Raw genomic sequence first — 24,740 nt, 5'->3', positions numbered from 1 at the left:
CATTTTTTTCATGGGGTTACTTGGCTCTTAGCAAACATTCTTCTTCCATTCTAAAAATTGTGCATGTGACATTTTTCATCTGTCTATGGAAGAGTTCATGCGGTCTCTAGCTGGGCTTGCTTCTTAATTACGTTCCCCCAAAAAGAAATCTGACCGTAGTTTGGAAGTACTGTATATATGTGTTTACTTTTGTTTTTAGATTATTTAATTGACGTATACATATCTGTGCATATCTACCTATATGTAACGTAAGTGTTTAATTAAAGCTTCCAAATACATAAGAAATTCAAAATTTTTTTGAAAAGTTTTAATAGTTCAGTGCTTTCCCAATATAGTCAGAGAGGAGATTGGTTTGAGAAAAGCGTGTGGCTCCCTCCTCCTTCCCCCAATATATCAAGTGTTAGTTTGAACAAGAAAAGAATAATTTTCAGCATATTCTAAGAGCTGTATCATTTAAGTCTTGTGTGTTGATTAAAGGGTATTGATTAAAAAATCAAAAGGAACCTAGTAGTCCTAGAAGTTTAGTAAGAGCACTTTGTTTTCATTAGGGAAAGGTAGTAATAATATCAGGGGGGTTCTCAAACACAAACAGTTCAGCAGAGGCAGTAAACTCACTGATTAGGAGATCAGTATTTGGAGAAACTTTAACTTCTCATACCACCATTGTGAATGGATTTCATTTTGCTAGCTCTTACGCTCCTAAATGCCTGTGGGTATGGCGGTGTATTTCAGAAAGGAGAGGAACCTTGGGGTTCCAAGGCACAGCTGAGTTTTGGGAGCCATCACTATATATTTTGCAATGCCCTTTGAAAGGGTTTGAGGACAGTGACAAGAGGAAGGGGGAACAAGCATGTTAAAGTCATTTGGCTACTTTCGAAATCAAGGCGGGGAAGAAAACATTTTCTGGCTGTAAATCACTTAGTTGTCCTACACGCTTTAAAGCATTTTATACAAATGACTTTAACAGTTTTAGGGGTCATGTCTGGGGTTAAGAGACTGTTTGCCTGGTGTATATTTCAATGATTAAAAAGCAGTATTTTATGGAGATGGTACCATTTCTGTTCACAGTCTGTACTGTGAAATATTTGATATTTATCTGATGAGCAAGGTTTGCCTCTTAAGTCAATAATACATCAAATGTATTCTTGTTGAGTTTGTGTTACAGGAACATGGACTATTTAAAAAAAAAATTGTACTCAGTGTAATTGTAACAAACAAGACACAGCAGAAAGTTACAAATAAACAGAAAAAAATTGTAACGATTTTGATGAGCCGTTATTGTGCCATGCAGTACTTTTTCCCGTATTATTGAACTTAGTCTTTAAACCCAACCTAGTGAGGTAGGAATTGTTATTCTCGTTTGTAACTGTTGAGAAGTGAGACTCAGAAAGTCTAAATGAATTGTCTAAGGTCACACACCCAGTGTGAATAGTGAGCTAGGGACTGAAACCAGTCAGAGGCCATGCTTTTAACACCTGCTTATAAAGCTGAGTGCATTAACCCTTGGGTTTCACAGACAGTGCTCAGGCTATGGCTGAAGTACTTGCCGATGTGTTTTTTAAAGTGAGTCAAATAAAAATTTAGTAAATGCCTAAATGTCTTGATGGCTGGGGCCAAAATGCTGAGGCTGAAGAGAACGATGGATTTAGAAGATGATTTGGAAAGTGCCTTCAGTGGCTGGTGGTTGGATTAGTTTAAGTCGCACTTAAACATGGAATGGGGTCATGCAATTATCCACTCTCATGTCGTCGTTGTCTTTTCGCTTTCATTGATTTGCCAGTGTGTTAGCGTGTGCGTTACTGCTGTGGTTTTGTATGTGTTCAGAACTTATCACATAGTTTAGTTGCTTGGTATATTGTCCATGGAGCTGGAGTGAATGCTATAGTCATATGGAGCTTTACGTGAAGATTAGCATCTTTTCTGCCTTGCTCCTAGTTTTTACCCTGTACTTGCAGACCTGCTGATTAGGCACCCAGTATCCTTGTCCCTCCACACACCCTGCACTGGCCTCCCCTGCAAAGTATTTACAACACTGGATTGTACTCGCAGGTGAAAGGTGCATTATGCTTCCAGTGTAAATGCAGCACTGGGTAGTGGGATCTGTCTTCTTTTGCCAAGAAAAGTGTTGTCTTTCTCTTGGTTTTTGTTACAGCCAAACAATTTTAATTGCCCACAGCACAACGCACTTTAGGAGAAAGCAAATAAACAACACAAGGCACTTGGAGCCAGGAAGTCGCATCTCAGACTAGAAACACAGCTTCGGACGGACATTTGGGCAGTGGGTTGCTAAATAGGGCAGCCAGCTACCAAACTAAAAACCAGTGACCGTGAGCTTCTTGCACTTCTAGGGAAATCATTTAATCACAGGGTCATTGGAAGGGTGTTAGAAGTTGATTTTAACCTTATGATGATCAGTTTCTTTGTAATTAAATATTAACTCAAACTATGTCTTAGGTAACTGACTTCAGTAACTGCTACTCTTTGTTTTCCGTAGACATGTGGTTAATGTTTATTGAATTTAATATTTTGAAAATAACGTCTTGTTAACTGAATGCTTTACTTTGAAATAATCCAGGTAAATTTGACAGGAGTGTTCCCGATAATGCCTGCTTTTACAGTAGGATCTATTTTTTTCCCTTAAAAATAGTCCAAGTAATTAATTCTCTTCAGTTTTGATAATATTTTTAAAACACCAATATCATTTTGAATAATGTGTGTTTCTTCACCTCTTGATATCTTACTCTTGTCTCTTGTAGGACCTGCTGAAGTTCCCATGATGTCACCTAATGGATCCATTCCCCCCATCCATGTGCCTCCAGGTTACATCTCACAGGTAACCATTGGATGGACTTCTCCGTTCATTATGGGCACTATCGTTGTTTCAAGAGAATGTATGCTACAACTTAAAAACTTACCTCAAAATTAACTTCGTTAGGGTAATGCTAGAGTTGCCATCATTTTTGTAGCACCACATAGTCCTTCCCAAATCTTGCCTCTTAACTGGCCGGGGGGCCAGAGAGAGAGAAACACGTAGGGCGCCTAGGCTGTCCTCAGCCAAGGTGCGTTGACAGCTGATTATGCCGGAGAGATTTCCTTCTATCTGTACCACAATTTGCTGGAAAGAAAGAATTGGTAGATAGGTTTAATTAGCAAAAATACCAAAGGAGACATTGTTAAAGCAAATAGGGTCTGCCCCTCTATGATTGGAGTCTCATTTCTCTGCAATGTGTCCTCACCTGGGCTTGGTGAATTGTTGAGTATGATGAGGGGAGAACTTGGCTGCTGTTGTACTTACATTTCTCTGAGATATAATTTTTCTTAGTAAAATAGCAATAGCAATTTAAAAAGTGATAGCGGTTTCGGAGGTACGTGGGAAGGATTAGAGAAGAAGTCAAGATAAATGCTAAAGGAGAAACCAGACAAAGTTTACGACGCTCAGGGTGCCTGGAACGTGGATGTCTGTACAAACTTTCATTTTGTCCTGTGCTCACTGCAGGATGAGCACGTCCCTTCTCTCCCGGTACAGCTTCCTTTCCAGATGCCGAATTGACTGTTTTTCTCTCTGCCCATTTTGTTCTTTCTTTGTGTGCTTATGAGAGCATTCTGTGCTCCTTAGGAAAAAAAAAATCCAGAAAAGACAGGAGAGAATAGAAAAGAAAATATTTATAATTTTACTACCCATGGAAGAGAATCATTGCATTAACATTTTTTGGATTATATTCTGGATTTTGTCCCTTTCTATTCTTCCTCTGTCTGCTTTTAAAGTGGCTTAAAATCTGTAATTTTCAGTTTTTAATGATTTTGTTAGGGTGAAAAAAATTGGCAGTTACATAGGAAAATTGCTAAAGTGCAGGCAGGAATCAAAGATTTATCCTTCTCTGATGTTAAAACTTAGCCATTTCTTCACTGTCTGAGCCATAGTGCAGCCACTATAATTTCATTTTTTCCATCCCTACTTTTACACGAGCCAATTTGACATCTTTTTTTCTTTTTTTCTTGAATAGTCAAAATGTCGGCCAGTTTCCCCACTGTTGCAAATAAATGACTTGTTTTACACAAGTCTTTGTAAATAAGAATCGGTAGAAGGAGAAAGGGGGCAGAGCAGGCCCCTCCAGCCAGGACACGCAGTGATGGATCACGTTCACGTCACCAGTCAATTAACAGAAAAGAACAGGAATGTAGAATTCCATTATGTCTCCTCATTTATTTTGAGGAAGTGTTTCATTCCATTGAACCGTGTACAGTTCTCACAATTGTGACAGCAGAAATAACACCTCCTTTCACACACTAAAGGTCCATTTAAGGAATAGCAGTTAAAAGTTGGGACATTCTAGGGCAGAGAAGCTCCAGTGTGCTTTTCCTTGCTAGTGGTGTTCCTGTGATTGCACTCACTACAAAACGTTTATTTGAGTCCTAGGAAAAACAAAAATTTTAGCCCGTGGTATATTTCTGATTCCCTGAAAACTTCTATAGAGAATCCGGCTAGAGGGATTAATAGCAGAACTATAAACTCGCTTTCGTAAAACTGATGATAGAAACGTAGTGCGATACTTTCTCAAGTGAGAATTAGGGCAGAAAATGCTAGAGGATATTGGAAGGATAGTAGAAATGGAATCATTTGGATGCTCAGTTGAGAAAAGAGAAAAAAGCAGTCTGTAAGGCATGTGTTCAATTTCATTTAGACTGGGCTCCTGAATCAGAAGAGAGTCCCAGCGTTAAGTATACTACTGATACCTGGCAGTGAAGTCTGTCTGAGTAAAACCAATTGCTTTTCTTTTTTTTAATTTTTTTTTCTTTAACATTTATTATTGCAAGACAGAGAGACACAGAGTGTGAGCCGGGGGGGTGGGGGGGGGCTGGGTAGAGAGAGGGGGAGACACACAGAATCCGAAGCAGGCTCCAGGCTCTGAGCTGTCAGCACAGAGCCAGATGCAGGGCTCAAACTCACGGACCGCGAGATCATGACCTGAGCCGAAGTCGGTCTGTTAACCGACTGAGCCACCCAGGCGCCCCTAAAACCAATTGTTCATATGGAAGAAAAGTGACATTTCTACCAATGAAATTCTACATTGGTAGAATGTGTGTACAACATCTTTTTAAAGCGCACAGCACATACCCTTCAAGGAAATGGGGAAGGTGGAACCAAGAGTAAAATGTCTTAAGAAACTTGTCATCACCAAGAAATCTAAGGAGCAAAGTACATTTTGTCATGTAGTTGTGGAAAGAATCTCTCTCTCTCTCTCTCTCTCTCCCACACACACACACACACACACACACACACATTCTCCTGGCTGGACATATTTGAGAAGTGCCCAATACTGGTCTGTCCCTATGTGCATCACCTCTGCACTGTATCCCCACAGTTCTTTTCCTCAAATACATATGGCTCCCTCGTTCAGATCTAGAGTTGGGTGTACATCACATAGAAGCAGAGTTCAGGTTCTCTAGTATAGAGGATGGATCTTGAATAGTTAGCTTTGCTCTCCTTTTGAGGGCCACCTTTTCCTGTTGGCCTACATTGCTACCACCTTAAACTTCTGTCCCTGGGATACATCACAGGTCTTCTCTCAACTACATACTTTTGTACCCATTATTTCTCTCTTAGAATACTCTAGAGACTTTCTTGGTCTGACAGTTCAGTCATCCTTCTCATTCAAATAGCCCTCCCCAGTGTGACCTTTCAAGAACCTCCAACACAGAAATGGCGGTTCTGTTTTTCAGCATCTTTGGTGCTTTGCCGCCCTCTCCATCATGAAATACAGTATAATTTTATAGCCATCCTCAAGAACTCTTAGTGCCTCGTTGGGATTATATTTGAGAATCTAGCATACTGCCTGGTACCCGATAGTAGGTACTTGATAAATGTTTTTAAATGTAAGTGACTGGCCAAGCTGAAGTAAAGTAAATGTAGCATAGATTTGCTTCAAAGATTTAGAGGTTCAAGTAGAGTAATAAAATACCTGACAGTTGGAAAATTAGCAAGATCAAAGGGATGTATATCTATAAGAATTAAATTCTCTGTATGCGAACTTAAGAGGGAGAGGAATGCCAAGACAGTGCAGAAGAGGAAAGAATAGTCTCTTCAACACATGGTGCTGGGACTGGATATCCAAATGCAGAAGACTGAAGTTGGACCTCTACCTCATAGCATATACAAAAATTAATTCAGAGTGGGTTATAGACCTAAGTGTTAAGAGCTAAGACTGAATAACTCTAGGAGGAACATTTCATAACCTTGGGTTAGGCAATCAATTCTTAGATTTGACAGTAAAGGCACAAACAGCAAAAGAAACAAAACAAAACAAAAAACCAAAAAAACAAAGAGATACATTGCATTTCATCCAAATTACAACTTTTTGTGTTCCAAAGGACACCATCCACAAAATGAAAAAGGAACTTAGAATGGGAGAAAATATATGCAAATCATATATTTCAGGAGGGACTTGTAAGATTCTTTATATATTCTAGATACAACTGAAGAATAAAAAAACAACCCAATTGAAAAATGGGCAAAGGATCAGAATAGACATTTCTACGAAGAAGTTGTATACATTGCCAATTAGCACGTGAAAAGATGCTGAATGTTATTGTTTTTTTATTTGTCTGTTTTTTTCTGGTGCAAAAATGTGGTTTTATTAAAGCATGGGGCCAGGACCCATGAGCAGAAAGAGCTGCCAAGGTGCTGAAAATTGTTAACCATCAGGGAAATGCAAGTCAAAACCACAATGAAATATACTCCACTCGTACTAGGATGGCTGTAGTTAAAAAGATAGATAATAGCAAGTGTTGGCAAGGATGGGAAACAATTGGAACCGTTATATACTGCATGTGGTGATGTAAAATGGTACAGCCGCTTTGGAAAACAATTTGGCATTTCCTAAAACAGTTTAATATAGAGTTACCGTATGACTCAGCTATTCCACTCCTAGGCATATGCCCAGGAGGAATAAGACCCGTGTTAACGCAGAAACTCTGAGGTGAATGTTCATAGCAGGGTAATTCCTAATAGCCCCTAAAGGGAAACAGCCCAGATGTCCATCAGCTTTATGAATGGGTAAACTTGATGGGGTATATGCATACAATGGAATATTATTCAGCCGAAAGAAGCCACTGATAAATGCCAAAATGTGGATGAACGTTGAAAATATTACACCGAGTGAAAGAAGCCAGACACAAAAGCCATATACGGTATCATTCCATTTATTTATAATGTCTGGAACAGGCAAACCCATGGACGCTGAAAATAGAGGGGCTTTTGCCGGGGGCGGGGAGGAGTGACTGCTCCTTTTTTGGGGGGGGGTGGGTAACGGAACCGTCCTGGAACTTAAACCGAGGCGGTGGTCGTTTGGTTAAAGTGTCTATATCAGACACTGTAAAAAGATGGATTTCATGGTATATAATATCTCAACAAAGCTCTTATAAAAGAGAGGGGAGAGGGGGAAGGTAGTGACTGATACTAATTATTCATCGGTAAACAATGGGGCAGCTGGGGAAGATGGGCCAGCCTGCATTGGTGTGGGTCGCAATGGTGCTAGTAACTACTGTGTATGGTAGGAACTAGCCTGCCAAATGCTTTCGTTACGTCTCTAGCTTTCGCCGTCTTAATTTGACACGGGAGGAAGCTGAGGCCCTGAGTAGAAGGAGGATTGCACCCTAAGCATTTTGGAGCTCACCGACCTATTTCCCTCTGTGTTGTGATTTCAGAGTCAGCATCATCCTGCCTTGGTGTATATATTTGCTTTACGTTACGTTGCTTTCTGCCAGCGTGAGTGCGGGCGTGTGGTGCGCCTACTCGTGCATCTCCAGGGCTAAAACACCAGCTACTCACCTGTGAGGTAGTCCGTCATTGGAAGAAAATCGAAGGGGGCGGTGATTAAAGATGTTACGTCAGTAACTCTCATCTGAGTCGGTGGAGAAATCCTGGATTATAGCCTTCCTTACAGAATTTGATAGCTGGAAGTGCTTTAAGGATAAGTTGATGAAATTGGTAAAATACAAATTAAATGTCAGCAATGCACAGATCATCTTATCGAAAGACGAACATTTTGTGTTGAAGGCAGCTCTGGGTGCGGTCAACAGCACAATCTAGGCTGTTGTGGGTTGAGAAGGACTGAACCCACGGACCTAAAGATAGTGTAGACTTAGGGTGGGATAGGAGGGCAGTGGAATCTTGTCATCTCAACCCAATAATCTCTGATATTGCAGGCTTTCATGTCTTAGAGCGTGTGCGTGTTTTGTGCTTTACCTTTTGGTGAGAGGCTAGGGGACGTCTGAGGAAAAAGTAACCTGAGCTTTTCAACCTAAGAGAAAATAGAGGCTAAGTTTTGTTTCAACTATAAGCAAGTAGACTTAGATAAGAGGGAATTTAGTCTTATCACACTCATCACCATTTTTTCATTTATATAAAAACAATTATGAATGTGATCAGGGCTGAAACTGGGGGTGTTAAGGTGAATACTACAGCTGGGAAGAATACGAACAATACTTGAAGGGGTCTGCTTTCAAATTCCACCATATTTCACCACGGCTACTTTCTGTGTAACTTCGACAAATTTTTTCGCCACATATGTGAATACCTACCTGATAGGGTAGAGGTAAGAATTCAGAGAAATGTTAACGTGAGGTCTGTAGCCCACAGTGGGCATTCAGTAAATGATAGATGATATTATGATGAAGACTGTTAGAACAATTTCAGTGAAAGTTTGGCAGACTTTGCCTTCCTAAATGCATACTGAGACTGCGCAGTATGAAGCAAATTTTTCCTTGCATTGTATACTGGCCATGGCTGTGGTTTTTCTCAGATTTTTTAACTTCATCATTAACTTACGAATAATTTATATGTAAAAATTTCTTTCTTTTTTTTTTTTTAAATTTTTAACATTTATTTATTTTTTAGAGAGAGAGAGAGAGAGAGAGAGAGCCAGAGTGTGAGTGGGGGAGGGGCAGAGAGAGAGGGAGACCCAAAATCCAAAGCAGGCTCCAGGCTCCAAATTGTCTGCACAGAGTCTGACGCGGGGCTCCAACTGATGAGCCGTGAGATCATGACCTGAACCAAAGTTGAGTGCTTAACCGACTGAGCCACCTAGGCCTCCCAATATGTAAAAATTTCTTAAGCAGATGCCTTGCGTTTTATTTTCCATGCTTCCATAGTAATTTATAAAACATTTTTCAACTGTTACGGGAAAGACTTCATGTAGACCAAAAGATTTAAGCATATGAAAAGAAAATGTGAAACATCCAAGTTAATGTTCTGTCATTTGGGAAACCACTCTTTTCCAGATTAACTGATGTGACTTAAAAACTTCTAATAGTGGTCAAAATAAATGTTCTTGTTGTTACACCACAAGTACATGCCTTCCCTCATTTCATTGTTTTGGGGATTAGTTAATGGGTTCAATACCTGTTGAAATTGTATATATTCCATTTCCCTTGACCAGGGAGAGGCAAGAAATCTATTGAAAATACATGTAAATTTTGGTTGGTCATTCTCCAATGGGGATTGTTTTAAGAGTTGGCCACAAATCAGAGCCCCTGTGAAGAAATAATGGGGTCTGGTAGGTGGAAGACATGGAATGCTTTTTCTCATTTTGCTCAGCCAAGCTAGCTGAGAGCTATAAACATTAGCCTCAACTGCTTGCCTTTGGTAGTTATAACCTGGGACTAAACCAATGCAGGGTTCCACCTTCAACATTGTGAAAATGATGAACAGAAAGAATAGAGGATTGCCCTGTGCCCTGATAGACTGAGAATCAGACCCATGTGGTGGCCAGTCATAAGAGAATTGGAAGCTCTTTCAAAACTTTAAATCCTTTAGGGGCGCCTGGGTGGCTCAGTGGGTTAAGCATCCGACTTTGGCTCAGGTCATGATCTCACGGTTTGTGAGTTCGAGCCCCGTGTCAGACTCTGTGCTGACAGCCTGGAGCCTGCTTTGGATTCTGTGTCTCCGTCTCTGCCCCTCCCCTGCTCTCTCTCTCTCTCTCTCTTTCTCAAAAATAAATAAATGTTAAAAAAAAAAAAAAAAGACTTTAAAATCGGAAGTTAGGAAAATGTTCCACTATGAACAGAGTGCGTGCATGGCGACTGGGAGCTTCTGTGGAAAAGAGCAGAGGACTTATATGTCCGTTCTGTTTTAATTCCATTATCAACAGATTTACAGCCACTTTGTTTTTCATTTTATGGCTTATTTTGTCTGAGGACTCAATTACTGACAGGGTTGGCAGTGGTAAATTAATGTGCCAAAGACGTACCCTCCCTCAAAGCATTGTGCGAGTTTCCTCTTTCTGAGCCTTCTCTTTGTCTCCCTGTTCTGCCTTTTCTTTTGGATTTCTGTCCTTTGTTTCTGAGATCCTGACATTGTGGCATTGCAGAGCACAGGGTTAACAGGAGGAAACATGAGCATGAGCGGGCTCTGCGTCTAACCCCCTGTGTGATTTTAGGAATAGTTTTATTTATTTGGGCCTTCCACTTGCTTTCTTACTTGGTGATTGTTGACCTTCTTCCCTTTTAGCATGTAAGTTTCGCAAGTCCAGGGATCCCGCATGGCCTCTGCATCCCTGGGTCTCTAGTTCCTTGAAAGGTGGTCTAGCACATAAGAGGCATTTTTCAAACTTTGGCTGGCTGGCGTCATTTTTATTTTGTAGAGGGGGAGGGGCAAGGAAAATGTTTGAGGATCTCTGAGGTTCTTTTCTGATCTAAATTAGATGATTCACCTCTACTGTTCATATTATTCCTTAAAAAGGAGACCCAAGTGAGAATGTAGCTAAGTTTCCATAAGCAATCATTACCAAAATGGTGTGACCTACTCCTTTGGTATTTAGCATTCTATTGACTAAAATGCTGACTAGAATACTATGTGTTACTTCTATAGAAAAATGATAGTTGATTTTTCTTTCTCTTTTTAAGATAGTATTTGTATTTATTTTTTTTAAGTGTATTTAGTGTTAATGTTTATTTGAGAGAGTGCATGTTCTTGTGCAAATGAGTGGGGGAGGGGCAGAGAGGGAGAGAGAGAATCCTCACGCAGGCACCAGGCCATCACCCTGACACAGGCTGGGCTCAATCTCAACAAAGTGTGAGATGACCTGAGCCAAAATCAAGAATCAGATGCTTAACCGACTGAGCCACCCAGGCGCCCCAAAAGATTTTATTTTTACGTAATCTCCATACCCAACATGGGGCTCAGACTCACAACTCTGAGATTAAGAGTCACATACCTTACAGATTGAGCCAGGCAGATGCCCTGATTTTCATAACAATAATATTGAAACAGTGTCACATGTAGAAATGACTTCTGAATCATTAATAAGGATTAAATTATGCACTTTATATTTAACTTCATTGCACAATTAATTTTTTTTTTAAATTAGTAGCCCACATTTGTCATACGTAACAACTGTTTTTGGAAAAACACCTTTGCTCCACTTGTTGGGTACAGAAGCTTATTAAGGTTAGGTGGATTTTATACTCCTGCACACTCTGAAATCCATCTGGTTTATTAACTTAGATTTACATTAATAATATAGTTCTTTTGCTCTGTGATAAATATGATCCGAGTATCATCCCAGATTCTTAATCCTCGTGCTGTAGAACCCAATGGTGGATTGGTGAGGCATTTGTAAACGTAATACACAAAATTCAAAGATACACTCTAGAATAATCCTCCTATGTGTCCATGGGCATGAGTGTGTCTGAGACACGGGAGTGGAGAGATGTGATTGGCTTTCTCTTCCATGCAGATCCATGGAGATGGCCTGGGTGAAAAAAACAGTGAGTACCTACAGATTCCTGTAGTGATATCTTCATTAATATATTAAAATCATCTCGGCTTGGCACAGATAACACCATCAGATCTCTACTTACTGTTTGTCTTCTGACAAATATTCTGTTCCTTAAAATAGCATTTCCATTTAGTGTGAAATACTCATTTGGTCCATTTTACTGATTGAAATTCTGTGATATAATTGTTCTCACTTCTCTAGTGTGCTTATGTGCTTACAGATATTGGGGAAGATTAGAGTTGATTTTTGATCTTCAGATGTGGTTTCTTTTTCGTATTTAGGTTGGTGACACACAACAAAATATGATAGAAAAGGCACAGCATTTCTATAGTACTTGGGTATGAACCTTGACCCCCCCCCCCCCCCCATAGGTTAAGTTACTTAATTGCTCCTAGAGGTACTTCACCTTGAATTTAGGACCGTGATGTTGCCAGAACAGTTAAGTTCTGTGCCGAGGACTTTACAAGCTATTAAATGATATACAGATCACAGGAGTTGTTACTGTCACCTTTAACTGTTACACCAAACCGATCACTTTGCCATTTTGCCTTTAGCATCAGTGCCCAGGGCTTTATTTCTGCGTGGAGAAGAGGCGTCTTGGCCATGAGCAGTATCTTGAGATCTTAGCTCTTTCTAAGCAAGGACCTCTCTATCCCTGTGGGATCCTCAGGTGGGGCAGTGAGTGTGGTAAGATAGAGCTAGACTTGGTTCTGCAGCTCCTAAGATGTTTCTCACAGCTTGTTGGGCATCCTTTTTATAAAACCTGAAAGGTCTTAATTTACTACCAGTGTCCCCTCAACTACAGCAATTACAGGCTTTACTGAAGGTGATGGGTTAAAGAGATGCTACAGACGACATACCTGTTTCCATCATCCTCTCCAGCTCTCAGGGGTTTAGTTATAAATCACTGGGTAGTTAACCCAGATAGAGTTAGGTGTGTTTAGTAAAGAACTGAAAGTTGGTTTTACTTATATGTATGTGCCTTAGTGGCGTTTTTGCGAGATTAAAGATTTACGTAAGTGTGAGTAGCTTGGCCTGTTCCTGTGTGTATAAAGGTGTTGGCATACTGAAAACGGGCAGAAGGGCGGTTACTATTTATACCAGTATCTTCTTATGCTGATCACCTCTGGAGCAGACCTGTGTGCAAGATTCATGCCCAGAAAAGGACAAATGCCACATAATGCCTTCAGCTTGTGATCCCCTATATAGCAACCTCAGATTTGTATCTGGATCTGACCATTTCCGGCTTAGCCTATACCTAGCTGTTGCATGGAGTTGGCCATGTGGGTTAAAAATTAAGCCTTGGGGCGCCTGCGTGGTTCAGTCAGTTAAGTGTCTGACTCTTGATTTTGGCTCAGGTTGTGGTCTCATGGTTCATGGAATCGAGCCCCACATGGGGCTCTGCACTGACAGCACAGAGCCTGCTTGAGATTCTCTCTGTTGCTCTCTCTCTGTCCCTGCCCTGCCTCAAGTGTGCTCTAAATAAATAAGCAAGCACCAATGGAAAACGTAAGATTTATAGATACAACTGAGTGTATAGGTAAAAATGGAGAGTTTTTGTTTATTTATGAATCACCCTTATTTCTTAAAACCTTTGGTTTGGTTACTGGTAAAGCAGATGAAATTGGTTGTTTACTTACCATTGACAAGAACTGTTTGAGAAAAATAATTGGAACTTTTCTTGATTCAGGGGAGAATATTTATTACCAATCTATAACTATTCTGCAGAACAATCTTAAGACGTTATTGAAAGGGTTTTTAGAAACCTAGAAACATCACCAGTAATTCATTTTTCCTTTTGGCTACAAAACCAAGAGTGCTGTATGTCCAAAGGATCTGGTGCTAAACCTGGAGGGTTTATTGTCTAAAGTACAATGATGATGGAATGTTGGAAGGAGCAAATAACATTTCATCAGTGTTAGCCATTACAGATAGGAGAAGGGAAAATGAGAAGTAGGGTTTGGTGTTTTCAACCACAGTTGTAATCTTTAAATTTGAAAAGACAGGAAAAAGTAAGTCAGGAGATTTGGGCAATACGTTCGATTCTGCCACCGTTTTTAAGTCCAGTAACTTAACTTCATCTGTAAAATAGAACAACACCTTGCTCGTGTAACCCTGTGCTCAGTCACTCTTTGAATGTTCCTTTATTCCAGTTTTCACTTTCTTCTAATGGCACTTGGGTGATGAAGGGGGTAGTTTCCACCAGGGTAGCAAGAAGGGGATGGGCTAGGGAAGGGATGGTCATTAGGTTTCAGGGTTCTTGTCTTCCATGAAGAACAGACCTGCTTTTCCTCTTTTATGTTGTTCACTATATCAGAAAATGCAGAGTGAGGGGTTAGTACAAGAAGGAAACGTGAGAACAAAAGTAACACTTTTGTACTCCTGGTTGGTGATGAATAAAATTCCTCAGCTGCATTTGCAATGAAAGTAGAACTTACATTGGAAATGTGTAATTTTTTGTGCCTTTTTTTTGGCAAAAATCACATTTATTCAGAATAAGAGGTTCAGGAATGACAAGTGGGGAATTAACTGGGTTTAGATTAACTGAGATTTTAGAGTAGGATGTCAGATATTTACCTGAATTAAGGGGAAAATTTGATAGTGGATGTGTAAATAAGTCCTGCTAGACCTCAAGTCTAAGAGAAATCCTTCTGTTTCCTTCTCTTTCCTCCTTCTCTTTTCTTCTTCTCTTTTGCCTTCACTTCCCTCCCCCTCCCCCGCTCCTTCCCTTCATTCTCTCCCCTCCCCTCCCCTCTCCTCTCTTCTCTTCTCAGCCAACATTTATTGAAAACCTCCTGTGTGCCTAGGCGTCCTTGGGGGATTTACAGTTGGGTGCAAGAGACAGATCTGTACACAACCTACAGGACAGAGGTGCTGGTGGACGGGTGGACCCCGGTCTGGTTGGAAGAAGCCTAGACTGTTTGCCTGCTCATTCCTCTTTCCATGCAAGTGTTGTGTACTATTTGGAATTTTCTTCTCCTTGTTCACTGCTTGCGTGCTTAGTTTTAGCTGAGACTTCTTTCCTTCCTGGAATGGCCTGGGAGCCCACTTCAAGTATGTCGGCAACAGTTAGGAATTGGTTTGGAGCCTGAGTTTCACAAAATTGTTGGGTCCTAGTTTTCTGTGTGTGGTCAGCTTAGTGCTGTGGCCACTGCAGCAGACTGGCTGCCCGGCCTCACACCCGGCCTGCATGCATGTGGGTTCATGTGTGTCCGCGGGCCGTCCGCGCTGCCTGCTTCCTGGATCATCCTTGGCCACCTGGAACAGCCTTTGCAATTTTTTCTTTTGTTTCCTACCACGTAAGCTCTTGAGTGTTCTTGCTTGCAACCCAGAAGTAGAAGGGAGAGGGTTGTAGAAACTGAGGCGTTAACAAAAATTTCCCGTGGAGCATTTTATTTCAGTAAGGGGGACTTACCTTCTTTCTCTGTTAGCTATGAGAAAAGACCCTCACGATGTAAGTGCTATCATGAGACGCATTTTAGTGCCTGCGACTCAAAATTGGTCCCTTTCTTCCCCCTTAGCTCTCTGACCTTTGGCTGGTTTGCTGACCCTTTCCTGAGCTTCCTCCTCCTCTTAATCTCTAACGTGGGAATAACTGGATATGCCTCCCAGGGCTGGTGGGAGGATTAATAGTAGTAATGGCTAGGTAGGAGTTTTCTGTTATGTACCCGTTACTGTTCCAGGACCTTAATATGCGTTGCCTTATTTCAGATAGAGGGTATTAGAGCAGCAGGTAGTCAATACAGTATATGCTGGTTTGTCTTGAGTCTTTTCACATCTCTTAATAACCCAACTGTTCTGTTTGCTGCGGTTCATTATCTACATCTTTGTTTCTCATCAGTCCTAACTTCTGTATAGTTCTCCACATAACGAAAACTTTGGAGTACAGATCCGAGTGAGAATCTGGTTCTGCAGCCGAACCGGTTCTACATTTTAATCTTGCTGTGCTTTGGTTTCCTCGTGTGCGGCAGGGATGCTCATATCTAATTCTGCAGGAGTCAAGGAAGTGAAATGAGACAATCCATGTCAGGGAGCTGGCAGACCGAGGCACTGGGCAGTGGGTTTCTTTCTCTTCTCCCTCCGCAGGCTGCCCCCCGGCACCCCCCCCCCCCCGCCCCCCCGCTCTTGCCCTTGCCTCCACACTGTATCATTCGGTGTTAATGATTCCCTCGGTCATACTTTTAAAAACACTTGTGCAAGTAGGACAAAGGTTCTCCCTGTTGTGAACACCTTGTTCTCTAGCCTCTCATCCTGTGTCTAGGCCACAGGTTAGCAAGAATACTAGGCACGTAGAAGTTTCTCGGTGAATGTCTATCGAGCAGAATAAATGACGTGGTTGAGAATCCAACCAGCTCGTATTTGCTGTCACGCTCTGATAGGTAGTGTGTTTATTTGCTGGGGCTGCCATAACAGACCACCCAGACTGGGTTGCTTAGACAACAGGAATTATTTCCTCACCGTTCTGGAGGCTTGCAAGTTTGGTTTCTTCTAAGGTTTCCCTCCTTGGCTTGTAGGTGACCATCTTCCTTCGGTGTTCTCACGTGGTTTTCTCTCTGCGTGTTTGTCCTAATTTGCTCCTCTTACAGCAGTATCAGTCATATTGGATTAGGGCCAGCCCATAGGACCTCATTTTACCTGAATTACCTCTTTAAAGTCCCTGTGTCCAGAGAGTCACATGCCAAGCTCCTGGGGAGTTAGGACTTCAGTGTACAAATCAGTGAAAGGGAGGGAGTGCACAATTCAGCCCATAGAGAAACTAGCACAATGATCTTTTCTAAGGGTCTGTGCTTCTCCGGAAAAGATATGTAAGTGACTACTCTGTTGAGTCACAGAGCTGGAAAAAAAAAAAAATCTAGATGAAGAATACTAGATTTTTTAAAGAGTTGAGTGATGTTTGAAAATTTGTGACTTTGGAAAAAGCAGTAGTGCGTTCTGATTTCTGAATAGCACTTATGGGACTTAGTGTAATTTTTCTCTTTATATTATTCTTAGACGATACACATGAATCCTACCAATTTTTTCTTCACTTTTGAACACCCAGTGCTTCGCTCTTAGTATGTGTTAGGAAATGGTTGTTGAATTGAATACAGGGGATTTGTCTGTGTCCGGACAATGTCACAATTTTATTCACTATAAAAGCAAATGAATCTGTCCGTTTGATTGTCACTTGTGAAGGCGCATTTTATTGTCTCAGGGTTTTTGGACTGAACTCTTTCTAATATCTGAATTCTTCTCTAGTTATATTTCTTTATGAACCTAATTTTTAAACACCGTTTCCTCAGTTGTTTATTATTTTGTGCATTGTTATTGCTCCTTGGACTTTCTCACTCTCTGGGGGAACATAGGCAGAATTTCCTTATCCAGACTAAATTCGTTAATTAAATGCATTGCAGTTTGTGTTACAGAAGAACAATGAACAAAATATTCACCATATAGTTTTTACTTTGACTTGTGTTTCTGATTATTTGAGAATTAATATTTCATTTCTTGAAAATATTTTTAATGGTGAGGTAGGCCTTGACTTTAGGTAAGGGATCAGGTTTCTGAAAGCGTCCCATTACTCATATACATGTAAATAGATGTCTTTCACAAATCCCACAGAATAATTTAAGACAATTAAAAATGGGGCTGTGAAACGATTTTCATACATGCAGGCAATTTGTGGTTTCGAAAGGCTACTTGGTTTTCTAACTAGAAACGTATTTTTTTTGTTTTGTGAAGGGTAATTTATACATCAGATTTACTAATTTTTTGAATTAGTAGTGATACTTATTCTTACAAAATATGGTGGTAAAAAGATCATCTTTTAGTTGTCTTGTATTTTTGTTTTTCTTCCCCCGACTAGAATTCTTATCTTTGTTAGTGCTTCTTGTTCAACTCTTTAATGCTTTATTTTAACAAGTCAAAAATCATGATAAAATGAAAATAATTTCTTTTCACTATAACTGCTCCTGTTTACAAGCCCACTGTTCTTCATATTAAGTGAGCGCCCTGTTCCTGGTTTTACTACCTCGGTTGAGTCTGTGGGGCTGGTTGACCTTTGGGAGTATTACAATAATGAAAATAATGAATGTTGCAAGTTTCAAGAAAACAAATACTTTGCTTCTGTGAACCTTCCAGTGTCTAGCACAGGATTGAATAAAGGTTCTGTGAAAGAGGAACATCTGGAGTATGCCTTACTTTTGTCTTAATAGCCAGTGGCAGAGTGGGGGAGAAAGAAGATACTATAGAATAATGCATGTTTATATCAGATAGAAAGAAAAATCTGTACTTGTACAAAAATTGTACAAAGTGTGCTACCAAATGTTATTTTAGATAATACAGAAGATGCTAACATGTGTGTTACAATTTCCAGTATCACAGTTTTAAGCATCATTTCACATCTACCCGTAAATCGACAGCCATGCCTTCATAAATGAGGTTAATGTAATTAGCTTGCCTGAACCCAGAAGAGGTTACATTTATTAAAAAAATACATAAAAACCCATGTCTGAGGATGACTCAGAATCTTAATTTTAAGGAGTTAATATTGTTTTCTTAATGAACTGTTAACATGACCGTTAATTCTGAAACTATTACATTAATTAGTTCATTAATAAACATAAAGATTTTTGTTTTCTTAACATAAAGACTAATGGCCATTAATTCAAACGAGACCTATCTTATACACCCAAGTACAGACTAATGTTGATAAACTTGCCATTTAAAAAAAATTTTTTTTAATGTTTATTTTTGAGAGAGAGAGAGAGAGAGAGAGAGACAGAGTACAAGTGGGAGAGGGGCAGAGAGGGGGTGGTGGGGATACACAGAATCAGAAGCAGGCTCCAGGCTCTGAGCTGTCAGCACAGAGCCCGACACAAGGCTCGAACCCACAAACCGTGAGATCATGACCTGAGCGGAAGTGGGATGCTTATCCAACTGAGCCACCCAGGCGCCCCTAAACTTGCCATTTTGTATCAAGCAGTGTTTTAAAAAAACAAAGCTTTCACTGTAAATTTTTTTTTATTAGAATGTTTTAGACATGATTTAAGTCATTTTATTTTGGTCTGTAATCAGCCTCCTGAGGTATAATGAGAAATCCATTCCAAAATACAAGTGTAATTTTCAGTGTATGTATGTATGTATTTAGCAAACATCCTACCAGTGTGTGCCTGATTGTCTTAAATACTTGATTAGAGCAGCTAGTCTCTTTGGCTCTGAAAGTCCCCTTCCTTGCATGGCCCTGACCCAAGGGTCTTTCTGTCTGCTGTCGCAATAGTACTAATTCTTTCAGGTCCCCGAAGCCCCCTTGATCCTGCCTTTCCCTGTGCTTTTCTCTGTACTCCTCAGCTTTCCCGCTTGATTATAGTATCTGTTGGGTTATTTCTTAGCTTGCATCTCAACAAAAGTGTTTCCTTTTAAACACTTTAAAGCAGGTAGCATGGAGTTGGCCAAACAGGCAGTTAACATTGTCATTGAACAGCCTTAGCCACCTGCCTTGGGGGAACTTAGAAGGCTTTGCAGAAAGTAAGGACAGAGTGTTGATGGGCTCCCTACGCTCACGGCAGGTCCCCGTCATAGTATCTGCCTTCACCACACCCATTACGTTGTCAGGATGTCTTGGGAGCACAGGTGTCCATCTTGATTTTGGTATTGTTCAGGTTTTTTACTGTTTGGAATCCCCCCATTTCATCAGTGTCCTTGGTGTCCCAGACTAAATGAAACTTTGGTACTCTTAGGGCCTCTGAAGTTAATGTTCTGCCCTTGTACAAATGGAATGGTCATGCTAAAGCCGTAATGAGTCCAGTGCCATCAGGCCAGTCTGGAAAGCTGTGCCCTGTGAAGCACATTTGTTACTCAGAAATCTCTTCTTTCTGGAAAACCACTGAGCCATTAGTTATATTCAAAGTCATTCCTCACATCAACTTAATCACAAATTAAATTCACTGTCTTCGGTGAAGTTTTCAGAAGTCTTCGTGTCTTCTTGGAAAATGTTATGAGACAAACAGGATTTATGATCAAGCTGTTGATCCCTCCGAAGAGTTTTGTGTAATCAGAATCACGTGGTTGATGAAAAGTTTACTTTCATACATTTTCATTGTCAAATGTTACTGTTTCTAAAACTCATTTAGCTGGTTGAATTAGAGAAGCACTAATTTTTTTCTTTTTCCCTCATGAGGAGAGAAAGTTAAATTAAGGGAAATAATTAAATACTGTATATATTCACAGGATGTTTGCTGATAATACACACGAAACTCTTTCTTTCTGCTGTTTTCTCTAGGTGATTGAAGACAATACTGGAGTCCGCCGGGTGGTGGTCACACCCCAGTCTCCTGAGTGTTACCCCCCAAGCTACCCCTCGGCCATGTCTCCAACCCATCACCTACCCCCCTACCTGACTCACCACCCCCATTTTATTCATAACTCACACACGGCTTACTACCCACCTGTTACTGGACCTGGAGATATGCCGCCTCAGTTTTTCCCTCAGCATCATATTCCCCCTACAATATACGGCGAGCAAGGTGAGTAGATTGCTGCTGGCATCGGGAGCTGTTGAAACTGGTTACAACACAGAAGTAGCTTAGGAGAACCAGAGAGCCAGCCCTTTGTTTCTTCTGGAAGGAGCACAGTAGGAGAGGATCCACCTGCTGTAGAAAGCTCATGGGAAACTCCTAGCTCCCTTTGTCCCGAAGCGTGTCTTGAAAAGATTACTTTATGGGGGACAGCTCTTTCTATTTTCCAAAATTCTATCCACCCACCCCACAAAAAGCAGGGAGTGGGGTAGCCACATCTTAGTTTAGTAAGAAATAACTGATCTGTCGTATGTTCCTGTGTTCCGTTTACATATTTTTAAGTGACAGTGCCCTTGGGTGGAGCTGCATTATTTCTAGAAGTAGAAATGGTCTAGAAGTAGAAGAGAAGTTAAGTGTTTTGTGCCCAATTTCCAATGATAGAAGACTCTGAGGTCTCAGTAATCTTTCTGATTCCTGGATGCTCTAGGTTGCAATCTTGGTAGAACTCCGAATCTCCTCCGTGTGGTCCTCCTGCAGCCTGTTTTTACGTGAAGAGTAGTAACCATTTGCGTGGCCACACTTTCACTGGTTGTTAGCCAGATATTCACCTTGAAATGAGGGAGTCTCACACATTATGTCTTTGTAGTTTTGGCATTGGTGTTGGTTTAGTGTAAAGCCTTTTTCTATCAAAATGGATACTAAGAAACCAGGTAAGTGAGGGTAAAAATCAGACTTAAATGTCTAAGACTTTGCAAAGTGATTTTCTTCTAGGAATTGAAGCCTTTTATTACTTCAAACATATTTTTACATTGGTTCAAATATGAGAATTGCTGTTATGCTATTGAGTTTGAGAGTAAGTTATCCCCTGACTTTCTCTCATCAATTATATATGTATATATCAATGAAAAAATTTTATTAATAAAAAGCAGACTGTCCTCTAACTTAGGGATAGAATTGCATTTTGTTGTTTTAGGTTTTTTTGTTTGTTTTAGTAGAAAGAAATTTAGTATAATTCGCAGGAATCAAGTGCTATCGTAAGTGGGGTGTGGAGAGGTGATAGCATCTGTAACTTTGTATCCTGCCCACGGACATCACACCCTAAAACATCAGACTAGTGAGGAGATGCCATGAAAACATTTGGATAAAATCCCCCCAAATTAAGTGAATTGTCATTTTAAAAAAACACAAAAAGTATTCAGTGTTTTGACACAATGTACATTAAGTATTTGAGCATTGTCAGAGTTTTCTGATTTGCTCTGAGCTTAACGACCAGGAGCCTTGGTGACTGATCGCTTGGTGAAGAGTTGTGTGCCCTGCCTTGTGTCAGCATTGTGTTACTAGGAAGCCACATAGTTCCTGTTTTGTAAATGATGTCCTCTGGAATTTTAGATAATAGTTTGATTTAAATGGTCATTAGAATTAAGAAAAAAAATTATGTCTAGGCTTCAGGAAAAAAAAGGGGGTGGCGCCTAGGTGGCTCAGTTGGTTGAGCGTCTGACTCCTGCTTAGGTCATGAGTTTGAGTCACTCGTCCCGCTGGCTCTGTGTTGACAGCTGGGATCCTGGAGCCTGCTTCGGGTTCTGTCTGTCTGTCTCTCTTTGTGCCTCTCTCTCTCTCTCTCTCTCTCTCTCTTTCTCTCTCTCTCTCTCTCTCTCAAAATGAAATTAACTTAAATTGTGTCTTCACTTCATAGGGTATTTTGGTTTAATTTCATTATAATAACCTATAACGATAACATACAAATGCAAGTGCCTCATTGATTTCATATTAAAGAAAGCAAAAAACAAAATCCCTTTGCTTTATAGATATAAAGCCATTTATATATTCCCTTACCTTCCTTTTCAATGTGCATATCTAAAAGCAACTTAAAACATTTAATTTCCTAAACCATAGGAGTAAAGTCTTCAACGTGCTTTAAAAGATTGTTTTGTTAGTGTCCATGGTTAATATCTTAAATCTCAAGTGTGATGCATTGTGATAGTTAAAAAACATTTACCATCCTTTTTGTATAGTTGGGTATAATTTATTTGGGCATAGGGTTCTATTTGTTTTTTTTGTTTTTTTTTTTTCACATTCTCTAGTGCAAATTAATTACCTTGCAAAGATTTGCTTTTTAAAGATCTTTCTTAAGCTATGGGAACAGAAAAAAAATGAAGAGCGAAGCCTTGCCATTGAACACTCGAAACATCGGTTGGGTGTTATGTAGGGTGACGGTACATTCCTGGTATGCTTAGGATAGTCCTGGTTTCAGTCTCTTGTATGGAGACATGATTAGGAATGCCAGGGGCGCCTGGGTGGCTCAGCCCCTTGGGTATCTGACTCTTGGTTTCAGCTCAGGTCATGATCACACAGTTTGTGAGTTCAATCTCTGGGATTCTTTCTCCTTGTCTCTCTGTCCCTCCCCTGCGCATGCATGCGTACACTCTCTTTTTCTCTCAGAATAAATAAAACTTAAAAAAAAAAAAAAAAAAAGAAAAGAAATGCTACCTTTCCACTCTCAGAAGTATTCAGTTTGGATGCTAATTTATTTGGTCATTCTGTGGCTATGGGGCCCTTTTCTATTGTAAACATTTAAGGAACCACTCTCTGTGGTATATATTGTCATTTTTATTGATGGCCTAAATTTAATTTTTAATTGATTTAACATTTTTTACTTAAAATGTTTTCTCCTAAGATCATGAAATTATTTTGTAGACTCCCATTCTTTTTTTGAGCCACCTACAAAAATACACATAGTGAAGCCAGGTGACATTTTCTACTCAGTTTGTTTTGCCTCTTGATTACTCCAGAATAGAAGTTTGAGACCACAGCTTACTATGTGTGGCACCAGGCTGCAGAGATGGCCTGTATTTACCACTACTATTTCTCCTTAAACGTTTCCCCTGATTCTTTGAGCTCTGAGTATTTTTAGTGGAAATTTTTCATCTCATCGTGTTAGTAAGTTTTAGTCAAATGTTGGCTCTTTTATTTTTTATGTATTAAAAAAATGGTTTTTTGAACGTTTATTATTTTTTGAGAAAGAGACAGAGCATGAGCAGGGGAGGAGCAGAGAGAGAGGGAGACACAGAATCTGAAGCAGGCTCCAGGCTTCGAGCTGTCAGCACAGAACCTGACTCGGGGGCTCAAACTCATAAAACGTGAGATCATGATCTGAGCTGAAAGTTGGACGCTTGGCTGACTGAGCCACCCAGGTGCCCCAAATGTTGGCTCTTTTAGATGCCACAAATAACTCTTTAGATTCTGGTTGTTACACTCTTTCGAGTAGAAATGCTGTTTTGTCTATAATGATGAGTATATTTTTAAGTGTCTTGATTCTAAGGACATGTTTATGGGGGTATTTTGGGTTTTTTTCTGACTTTTTTTTTTTGGTATGCTGCAACTAAAAACATTTTGACAGTGATTTTGACGAAACAGAATGAAATTTGTTTATAAATTCAGCTAGATTATGAACTCTTTATGAACAGCAGCCTTGTCTTCTTCAGCATTTTCCATAATTTCTGGAACATTCATTAACACACTGTACGGTTTTTAATGATTATTCCTTGATTGGTCAGAAATGAGTGGGAATATTTTATTTTTATTTTACTTCATTTATTCTTTTAAGTTTATTTGTGCATTTTGAGAGAGAGAGAGAGGGAGAGAAAGAGAGAGAAAGAGGGGAGGGGGAGGTGGGGAGAGGGAGAGAATCCCAATCAGGCTGTGCACTGTCAATGCAGAGCATGACACAGGGCTCAAACTCAAGAACTATGAGCTCATGACCTGAGCCGAAAGCAAGAGTCAGATGTGTCTGAGCCACCCAAGTGCCCCAAATTGGGAATATTTTAAGCATGTATTTTATTTGTACATATATAATTTTAAAGGTATTTACTATGGTAATATTTTAAACTTCATCATTCAGGACTCAGGTTATTTGACCTGTTAGAATTTATTATCAAAACTGTAGACTGAGCGTGCATTTGTCATAACCCTCCATTTCAGAAATTATACCACTCTATGGAATGTCAAGCTACATCACCCGGGAAGACCAGTACAGCAAGCCTCCACACAAAAAACTGAAAGACCGCCAGATTGACCGCCAGAACCGCCTCAACAGTCCTCCTTCTTCTATCTACAAAAGCAACTGCACAACTGTGTACAACGGCTACGGGAAGGGCCACAGCGCCGGGGGTGGTGGAGGCAGTGGAGGCGGCAGTGGTGGTGGGCCAGGAATCAAGAAGACAGAGCGGCGAGCAAGAAGCAGTCCAAAGTCGAACGATGCAGATTTGCAAGGTAATGTGCAAAGATGTTTGCCATAAAGCATAAAACCATGGACACCTGGACATCCTAAAAGAAACGTCTTTTACATAACAATGTCATTTCACGGTGGTTGGTCTTCCTACTAGGAATGACTGGTTAGACCTTCTCTGATCAGCAGAATATTGGATCCTCTCTTTTATTACTACTTTACGGCAGAAATACGTGTTGGTCA

At 40.3% G+C, this 24,740-nt stretch overlaps 1 protein-coding gene across 4 annotated transcripts in view; it reads left to right on the top strand.

Moving 5' to 3' along the window:
• The window catches only part of FNDC3B (fibronectin type III domain containing 3B), a 356,845-nt gene that overhangs the window by 186,607 nt on the left and 145,498 nt on the right, over nucleotides 1-24,740 (top strand). For all 4 annotated transcript variants that reach the window (XM_027061431.2, XM_027061428.2, XM_027061432.2 and 1 more), the window contains 3 exons: nucleotides 2,757-2,833; nucleotides 20,038-20,281; nucleotides 24,251-24,541. In XM_027061431.2, the coding sequence (XP_026917232.1) occupies nucleotides 2,757-2,833; nucleotides 20,038-20,281; nucleotides 24,251-24,541 (612 nt within the window). The remainder of the gene's footprint in view (nucleotides 1-2,756; nucleotides 2,834-20,037; nucleotides 20,282-24,250; nucleotides 24,542-24,740) is intronic.

This window comes from Acinonyx jubatus, chromosome C2 (genome assembly GCF_027475565.1).
Source record: "Acinonyx jubatus isolate Ajub_Pintada_27869175 chromosome C2, VMU_Ajub_asm_v1.0, whole genome shotgun sequence".
NCBI classification, from domain to species: Eukaryota; Metazoa; Chordata; class Mammalia; order Carnivora; family Felidae; genus Acinonyx; species Acinonyx jubatus.
This window is presented reverse-complemented; position numbering and strand designations above follow the sequence as displayed.